Here is a 10,143-nt window from a genome sequence, read left to right as displayed (position 1 = left end):
AGCACAATCTAAGAGATATATATACGGTTCAGTTTACTATATATAATTTACCATATATACTCATCTACCATATATTACTATTTATCATATATAGTTTTATCGGATAGTCATGTACCATACCAATTAACGTTTTACACAACCTCAATTTTCCAATATAAACACATTATGTTAACATGTCTGCTGGATTTTTTTTGCACCATCTATATTATCCAGCAAGTCAAATGGTATCGTCTTCTAATGTATTTTGTCTTTGAATGATGGATCGAGTTCTTTACTAACTGTATGACTCTCTGACTATCTGTATAAAGAATCTTCTCACACTGCTTCTTGCTTAATTCTTCTGTATAGTCGATCATCCATATCATCTCCTTTCCAGTTTCAACTATTGCTACGCACTCACTGTTGTTTCCATATATAGTAAAGATGTATCCGGATGTGATCTTACTGGAGTCTACATCTCCAGTAAGATCAACATCCACAAAATCTTCAGAGTCTACATCTCCAGTACGATGTTTTTACGTCCATTTGCTCAAGGTGCAAGTTCTCTAATGCAATAAACTCTAGTTCTCCTCGTCAGTTAGCAACAAACAGTGTAATGAAGGTGAATATCTATTTTTGGTATTGTGATAGTTCTGAATGATCTCCTCGACACCTGCTCAGGTGTCACTTGTTCCACGTCTAGTTTTTCAGCAACAGTCCTAGAAGTTTCTTGAGTTTCTATTGTATCCTCAACACCTGCTCAGGTGTCACTTGCTCCACGTCTGGTTTTTCAATAACAGTCTTAGAAGTTTCTTAAATTTCTACGGTAACATCACTGGGTGAATTTTTTTGGCAATTCAAGCTCAACTACCCTTGGTTCGTCATCAAATATCATATCACAATGTCTTAGAATTTTTCTATTCTTGTCATCCCAAAACCTGTACCTAAACATGTCAGAACCATAGCCTATGAAGCAGCACTTCACAGCCTTGGCATCAAGCTTGTCTCTCTTATTTGGATTAACGTGAACATACGCAGTACAACCAAAAGTTCTCAAGTGAGAGTACTTTAATTTTTTTTTCTGTCCATACCTCTTCTGGCAATTTAACCTCCAAGGGTACAGATGACCCTCTATTGATCAAATAGGATGTTGTATTTACAACATCAACCCAGAATGTCTTTAGTAGCCCAGAATGAATCCTCATGCTTCTTGCCAGCTCATTCAATGTTCTTCTCGTACTTTCAACACACCATTTTGTGTTGTCTTACCGAGAACTGTCCTTATTAATCTAATTCCCTCAGCTGCACGACATATTTTAAATTATGACTTTTCATACTCTTGTCCATGATCAAACCTTAGGCATCTGATCTTCAAGTCGGTTTGATTTTCAACTTCAGCTTCTCACTTCTTGAAAGTGACAATCACATCTGACTTGCATTTCAGGAAATAAATCCATTCCTTCCTACTCAAATCATCGATAAAGGTGATGTACAACTTTGATCCACCAAGTGATGGAACTGGTTATGGTCCCCAAACGTCTGTATGGACCATTTATAACCACATTTTCTTTGATTCTCTAGTGAACTTTGTAAAGCTAACTCATTTTTGTTTGCTCATAACACAGTTCTCATAAAAACCCATATTAACATATTTCAGGCTTTCTAAAACTCCTCCCTCAACCAACATCTTCATTTCTTTGACGCTCATATGTCCAAGTCTATTGTGTCATAAATTTGAATTGGAAGCACTTTTAGCAACAACAGTCATGTTTATACACCCTACATTAGTATATAAGGTACCACCATGGCACCCTTCACAATCTTCCATGAACTCTTCCCAAAATTTGCTGCATGACTTGTGCTATATATCCAACTAACCAATATATATTAGATTTTCGTTAGACCAGGGATATATATCTGACATCGTTTAATGCTCACTGATTTCCTGCTAGAGTTTGTATACATACATCTCCCTTCCCTTCAATCTCCAAAGATTTTTTGTCGGTAAGATACACCTTCCCAAAATTTCTTGATTTAAAATTTCGAAACAATTTCTTATTTAGAGACGAATGAAACGATGCACTTGAATCCAAAATCCAAGACTCGCGAGCTGTCCACACTAAGGATTATAACATCCTTAGTATTTTCTCCTGAATATATAGAATCATCATCATTTCCAGATTTGTGATTCTGCTTCTTCTTCACTTTTCCTCCATAACTTTAACCTGTTATGTTCCATTTCCAGATTTGTGATTCTGCTTCTTCTTCACTTTTCCTCCATAACTTTAACCTGTTATGTTCGGTCTGTTTGGAGATTTTTCAGGTTCTTTGATTTTGATCGATCATATTTGTTTGGACCTTTTGATTTACCTCTTCTCTTTCTATCAACACTGAGAGCCTTGCTTGTTGAATCTCCAATTTTTCGATTGCAAATTCTTTCATTGAGAACTACATCTCGAATTTTATCAAACTTCAACTTCTTAAGTCCTCAGGTACTGCTGACCACAGCAACAACAGTAACACACGACTTGGGTAAAGATGACATTAAAATTAATACTTCAATTTTATCTGTGAAAATAATTTTCTTCGAGTTCAATTGATTTATAATCATATTGAATTCATTTGTACGTTCCGTAACAGATCCACCTTTAGACATTTGTATTTTGAATAATCTCCACACCAATTACACCTTACACCAAATACATATTCAATAACGCCTTCAACAAGTTCGACGTTGTCTTCTCCTTGATAATGTTGAACGCTACATTTCTGAACAACATCAACTGTATCAACTCTAGGACCTACCAATCCTTGAGCTTCCACTACTCCGTGGGCACAATATCCGACTTCATCCCAAACAAGAGTTCGTGAAAATCTTTCTAGTATAGATAATCTTCAATCTGCATCTTCTAATAACCGAAATCGAGTCCATCAAAATTCTCAATTCCACTCTTTGAGCTTTTCATCTTCACAAATCACAGTGAATCTAGCCTAACTTTGATATCAGTTGTTAGAACCACACAATTCGCACACTCGATCTAGATGAACACAAAGATACAAGAGAGAAAAATGCAAAGACCATTAACTAAAAGTTTATAATGACGACTTCAAGTATAAGATAATAGAAAATACAATATATTTGTTACAATTATTCGTAATGTATGACGATTGAGTAAGCTAAAAATAAACAGCTATCCATCTCCACGCATGTGGATTTAGCTGCTGTCGTTCTCCTCCTTCGCTCGTTTGTTTTTTTTTAATTAATAATAATAATATTTTCATTTATATATTATATATATATTTTTAGGAATATTACAACATCATCCCAAATACAACAGAGGAATGACACAGTTTGCTACCTACTCGTATACTCATACATATATACCATTCAGAAGTGAACAAAACTTTGGCTGTATTCGATGCTTGCTGCAACTATTACAAGCCTGGAGCGTAAAGAATAGGAAACCAAAGCTATGCAAAGCTACAAAAATAGAATGAGAAAACAAAACTGAACCCCAAACCCACCTATTGTACAATTTTAAATAAACAAAATAAACCCAAAAACCCACCCTAGAATTGCAATCAGCATCTTCGTGGAAATATCATTCACAATTGCATTCCAGTTAACTATTCAAACTGATAATAAAAAGGAGCTTACCTTTTTCAGCGATGGATCCGCTCACTGGGCTGGATGAGCTGCCTTCTACTTGGCCTCTGTACTAGCTAACTAGTCGTGGAGTGGCTTGCTACTTTCACAAAGATTCTGGACTCATCGAGGGTCGGATTCGTGAGGGCATTCGAACACAATCTTGCCTGAACGGGAGAGAATTTCTTGGTGTGATGGACATTTTATCTAATGCATTATCAAATTCATCAAGGTCAAACTCTCTATCATCGTAGCTTCTTGCCATTGCTTCATCGTCCATAAGGTTTTCCTCGATTCTATCCGGGAAAACCTCCGCGACATCTTCATCGCTGCTACCTTCGTCTTCTTCTTCTTCATCATATGTAGGTCTAACCATCGACCAATATACAAAATATGGCCGGAGATATCTTCATAAACAAAGGGGAATAGAGAAGTACGAGTTAATAATTCAAAAAATGAAACGTTCTTAAACTTTCAAGTTCTCAAGTGTTCTCATTCATTCCATTCAATCACTTTGAACATAAAACAATCAGATCCACAATATAAACAGAATGATTTTAACTTGTAATTCTAAGTCGCCTCTTATAATTATTTTACGTGTAACATTATTTATGATCGCTATCTATCTATACCTCGTTGTAAAGACTAAAAGTATATACCTTTCACATCTTTTCAGCAAGCAAGGATCATAGGGAAAAAACATGTCGAGCCTTTCAATCCCACCGAAAGTCTTTGAATATTCAGACTCCAGCAAACCATTGAATATAAAAGACTCTGATGGTGTAAATAAATTAGCAACTTTTGCCTGCCGGAGAAATTCCTCGACAATAGACGGTAGGCAAACCTATTAAACAAAAAGGCGTTAAAATAAAAATCATATAAGAAAATTGCACGGAACCGAGTTTCAGGCAGCATGAAATTTTTTTTGGAGGTTAATGACAACATTGCCACTATAACAGAAGTCCATATTTGTAGATCCAATATCCGAGAGAAATACAGATTAAAGATGTCAATCTCCAAGGCCAAAATATGAACTTCCAAACATTTGTAACTTAATGCATGGATAAGATATCGATTAGGGAGGAGATTATTGTTTAATCGCCTCAATTAAGAAGTAATGAAATATCAAATGTGATTCTTTAGGCACCAGAGCCCATATGCTTATTCGGGTTTCGGAACATAAACATTGATTTCAAGGACAAGGAACAACAAACAGAACAATTTATATCAAAAACAAAAGCCACCAAAGATCAAGGGGTCAACAAATTACCAACCTTCAGTGGGCTTAACCTATGCGTCAAGATTCGACCTATAGGCATAAGCAGAAGTTGCGACTTCAGCCGCGGTATCTCCAAAATCGATCTCATCCGGAAGCAAAGCACATACATTATGGCCTATGAAAAAGGAGTCATTAAAATTAGAAGAAAAAAAAGCTCTATCTCTTGTAAACAGAAAACAGGTAGCCAGGTTTCTAATGGAACAAAACATCCATGAAACTCATCCTCCTCCAAGAAGAAGGAATTCAAAGTGGATGCTTAAATTTAGGTTCATGAAATCTAGGTTGGTATAGCCTGTGAAATTAGCAAACGCATAATCTAGGATAAGCAAACTCCACCAAATATACTTATTCTCGTGTCACAAAAACCTAAACCATATCCTGCTAAACGATTTAGTGAGACAGCAAAAATCTAAATCATCATAATCATAATGAAAAGTACAAATAGTAACACTTCGAAAAAACATAATAATTATTTTCCAGTTTTTCAACAAATCCCACCAGCATTAGTCAAGCAAAAGGAGTCCACGGATTTCATACCTGGCAACCAGAATAAAATATTTTATGAGCCTTTGGGTTCAGGTCAACATCATGTGTTTTGCCATATTCTAAACACCAATCCACCAATCTGAAAAAAATGGAAAGCAAAACTAGATTTAGAGCCACAAATATTTACCCTCCCAGCTTTAATTTTATCAGTTTCATATTTCTTATCATAGAAACAATGTTAAAATTGACAAGTGAACCTTTTCAATATAGTGGTAACCAAAGAGGTTGACAGGAACTTCCCGCGACACAAATAACTCGCAAGATATGAAATAGCACTCATCCTGCACAATACCACAAAAATATATTCTTTAACTTCACTTTTATAAGGAAAGAAACACCGTTCGAGCAGTGTGTGAAACTAGTGCAATATTGCAAAATTATATTAAAAGTTACTAAAAGGACAACAAATGGCCAAAGCTAGTGTTGTAGAAAGTAGAGGCAAAATTAACTAGATTGGTTCCACAATCAGACCTTTTAAGAAGCTTCCAAATGCTAATGAACATAGCTATCTAATGAATTGCTATTACCTGGTAAGGGGAAGACCATTGCAGGAAACGAACATATCAGCTAGCGTGACGGCAAATCTTGCACCACAAACTTCTGGATCTAATGCACAAGCGTAGAATATGACAAACTGCCAAGAAAAAGCATCAAAAGTTATTCAATCTCCATAAACAAACAAATGATATATAATTAGAGCTCACTGAACTAGAGTAAATAAGCAAATATAGAGAATTATGGATGGCAAGGGTGTGTTGGTTACCTGGGCAAATTTAGACTTGTAAGCAGTCAGAACAGTTCTTTGAAATGATAGAAGTAAAATGTCAAAAACCTACAATCCACATTAAAAATAACATGGAAAAATATCTCAATTGCAATATAAATCAAAGGAATTTAGAACAAATAAGAAAGAAATGATATAAACCACACAAAAAAGATACCTCATTCAATCGTCCATCACGTTCACATGATTCAAGATGTTCAAATGTAAGCACTATCAAGCTATCTAACGTTTCAGCAATTACATTTCCACCTAAGCTCTTACGACTTAGTTCTCTTGGAAGCTAGCAAAATAAGCATAAATTCAGCCAAATAAATAACAGCATAAATTAAAAAGAAGTATTGAGACATATAGCAGAAAGGTCGAAATGTAAGTAATTTTTCAATAAAATTGCATGACGCTTTAAAAGCCTGACTCGGCTAGAGTACTTAAACTTTGCATACTCAAAAGAAAATTTGCTTCCAACCATGGACTATACTTCAGATCCATTACTTCATAAACCAGAATACAAGAATTTAAACATAAAAAATATAACGATACGAATGCCAAAATGTTCTAAAAGACCAAATGCAGTCTTAAGGTTGAAGAGGCAAGGCACACCTCGAGCGTAAGCCTCAAATTAAATTTAAAAAATTTTACAAACCCCAAATTGGCATGAACAAGCATTGTTAAACATAATAATGACATCAAAAAGTTCACCCCCCCCCCCCCCCTGCTACTTAAAAAAAAGAAAAGGATATCTATAATATCGCTGCTATTATTTTTTTATAAGAATTTCTCGCTGCTATTACAATTATATTAATCATAATAGCAGCGATATTAAATCACATAAGGAAGAAGCCTCTTATGGTTCAACGAAGGCACAGATATTGAGACACAAAGTAAGAGTTTTGCCTCGAGGCAAACCTCAAGGCATAAGCCTCAATAGCTTTTTAAAACATAGGTCACCAACCATAATTGTCCAGAAAAAAGGACAAGAAAAGCTAATAAAGGGATTAAACCATCACAACTTAGTTGAAGAAATAATTTTATCCAGCCTATAGGTTAAATATCATACCTCACTATTATCCTCATCAATATCATCAGTAGATTCATTTTCATCTTCAAGTTCAATCTCAAAAATTCCTTTACTGAAATCGTCTTGTAGGATATCATCCCACCCAATCTCCACCTATCAGAAGGTTAGAGCGCATTATAATAATAATAACAAAGTAATCACATAAACGAACGTCATTGCAGAGTAAAACATTTGTTTTGACTTACATCCAAATCTAAAAGCTTATCCACCAGTGCAGTTAAGATTTTCCTCCCAACAAATTCACTCATTGCACCCTTTTCCAACCTCAGCATGTTCTCCACATATATCGTGGTCAACTACAGAGCGGTTCAACAGATGTAAGTGGAAGACAACCACAAAACAAAGTCCTAACAAAGAGTAAATGATTTGAAGGCGAAACAGACAATGATTTCTTTAAAAGAATATTCCAGAAAAAAATCAAAGCAATCTCTCTCTTTTAATCAAGCAAGAAGTACCTATAAGCACATCTATAAAAATAGGTCAGGGCTTTTGAAAATGTAACCATCTTTATGATTTCTGACTCGTTTAATGGCCTAAACTATCTGGTTCATATGAACACATTTATCCACAAGATTTAGGAGGAATTCGTAGTTTCAAAGATTGTATAACTGTAGCATCTAGCGAATATACACTGCATTTCAACTATAAATCATAATCAGGGTAGTTCTACTTCGAACTATATTTCATAGGGTCTTTTAACGATTCAAATCGAGGCATCTAATACTTCAGATCAATGTGCCAAAGCATGCAAACAAATAATGGGCTTTCGGCTTCACACCAAAATTCCAATAGTCGTTGCATAGATGGTCATGAAAAAGAAAAAGATGGGTAAAAAAAATTAATAATTAGAAATAACTGTTTTAGAAAACATGACAGATGAAAATAACAATAACAGTCAGTAAGAAATAAACACAATTTGCACCAAGATTTCTATTGGCAACTTTTAGCCGGGAAAATTTTACTCACAGATTCTTTGAAAAATACTCTCTGCATTTTATGGACAACTATGAGCTCTAATCTCAAGGGTGCAAGAGGAACCAAGTCCGAGATGTCTTTTAGAGCTGTGTGCACTCGAGAAAGAACTTCATCCTTTCTTGTAAGACCATGTGGCTTCTTCAGGAAATCCTTGTAGGAATGGGGCGGCATGAAATTAGTTACAAGCATATCCAAGCATGAATCCACATATTTTCCACTCGAAACAGCCTGAAACATTAAATAGACAAAAAGTCAGACGAGCATGGAACTATAAGGTGAACCTCGAGAAAGAGTGAAAGTTCTATTGTCATAAAATGCTCATACCAGGGATGTTATTAGTTCAATCAGGGCATCCATCACGTTAGGTCCATAATCCCACAAGCTCATTTTAAAAATCTGAGAAAGAACTTCCATTACAACAACAAGATTGCAGGATAATGACTCTTGAGTTTAGTGATAAACTTACTGCAGCAAGAAGAGATTCGTGGAGAACGACATCAATACAAGAAACTGCTCCAGATAGCGCCTTCAAACATGTCTGTTAAGCACATCAAGTGAATTAAATTACATTTCGTATCATTGGTCAAAAACAGTTATGATCTAAAGGACATACCACGAGCAAGGCAACCTCATCAGGGGATAATCGATCTCTGTGGTGTATAACACCAACAAGCTGGTGATACCCATCAGTATTTCCCTACACCAATTAAAGAGCTATTGTAAGGTTACAACGGTTATTCTTCCAAACACAACATGATTATGAGTGAGAACTCGGAAGCATATCCAACCCATATAATAAACTAACAGAGAGCAATTCAGAATTCGATTGCTATATGAACTCTCTCTCTCTCTCTCTCTCTCTCTCTCTCTCTCTCTCTCTCTCTCTCTCTCTCTCTCTCTCTCTCTCTCTCTATATATATATATATATATATATATATATATATATATATATATATATCCAAATAATAAACTAACAGAGTGCACTTCAGAATTCGATTGCTATATGAACTCTCTCTCTCTCTCTACATATATATATATTATATCTATATATCTTTTAAAAAGTAAGGAGCAATAATGATCTTAATAGAACAATACCAGCGACACTGAAGTAAGAAACCCCCTAATGAAATCAACTAACTGATCATCTGTGAAATTAACACCCTCCATATCCTGAAACTGAGCTTGGCCGTTTTCCAATTCCACCCCCATGATTAATGCCGAAACCCTGCTGAGATCCTATTGCCACAGTGAGGCCTGCGAACAGGACACGGTTCAATGCTGAAAACATAAGACCGATTGAATAAAAGATTCAAACAAAATAATCGGAAAAAAAAAAAAAAAAAAAAGCAAATATCAAACCAGTTTGGAATAAAGGTAAGATTACCCCACTAATTAGGAATAATTGTTTTGATTGGCGCCGACGTCGGTTGCAGCAGAGAGGGAGATAGAGATAGAAGAAAGAACAGAGGCGGTAGCGACAGCAGTGGCGACGACTTCTGCCGCTGAGGTCTGGCTGGTGGAGGCCGGTAAAGGCGGAGACGACGACGGCTTGTGGATGGTGGAGGGCGGGGAGTATGGAAGTCAGAGAGCCAACCCTAAACCTAAACCGAGAAGAACAAGAAGAGTTAAAAACAAAATTCTAAAATTCTAAAATTTTAAAATAATAAAATAATAAAATAATAATAATAAATAATGGAAAGGGACATTTTTGTCGTTTAGCTTAAATTTGTCTTTGATATGTTGGATGTTGACTCGACCCAATTATTTTATTTAAATAATTCTTTCGTCAAATATTTATTTTTAATAAAATAAAATGTCAATAAATAAAATATTTATTTATTTATTTTTAAAAATTACTA

At 35.3% G+C, this 10,143-nt stretch overlaps 1 protein-coding gene across 3 annotated transcripts; it reads right to left on the bottom strand.

Moving 5' to 3' along the window:
- Positions 1-3,374: 3,374 nt before the first annotated feature.
- On the bottom strand, positions 3,375-9,880 carry LOC111777116 (uncharacterized). Of its 3 annotated transcripts, none has more exons than XM_023656568.2 (16): positions 9,669-9,880; positions 9,380-9,562; positions 8,898-8,981; positions 8,751-8,822; positions 8,609-8,680; positions 8,276-8,512; positions 7,495-7,605; positions 7,289-7,402; positions 6,392-6,514; positions 6,214-6,282; positions 5,978-6,084; positions 5,648-5,731; positions 5,442-5,529; positions 4,900-5,019; positions 4,285-4,469; positions 3,375-4,032 (listed from the first exon to the last, which is right to left on the bottom strand). In XM_023656568.2, exons 2-16 carry the CDS (start codon positions 9,491-9,493, stop codon positions 3,732-3,734), a joined length of 1,881 nt encoding a protein of 626 aa, XP_023512336.2. In that variant the 5' UTR covers positions 9,494-9,562; positions 9,669-9,880; the 3' UTR covers positions 3,375-3,731. The 3 variants fall into 3 exon arrangements, with proteins under 3 accessions (XP_023512336.2, XP_023512334.2, XP_023512337.2); XM_023656566.2 differs by having other exon boundaries at positions 9,380-9,538; XM_023656569.2 differs by lacking the exon at positions 9,669-9,880 and having other exon boundaries at positions 8,898-8,998; positions 9,380-9,526.
- Between the last annotated feature and the right edge of the window lie 263 nt (positions 9,881-10,143).

This window comes from Cucurbita pepo, chromosome 16 (genome assembly GCF_057944985.1).
Source record: "Cucurbita pepo subsp. pepo isolate OVF chromosome 16, ASM5794498v1, whole genome shotgun sequence".
NCBI classification, from domain to species: domain Eukaryota; kingdom Viridiplantae; phylum Streptophyta; class Magnoliopsida; order Cucurbitales; family Cucurbitaceae; genus Cucurbita; species Cucurbita pepo.
This window is presented reverse-complemented; position numbering and strand designations above follow the sequence as displayed.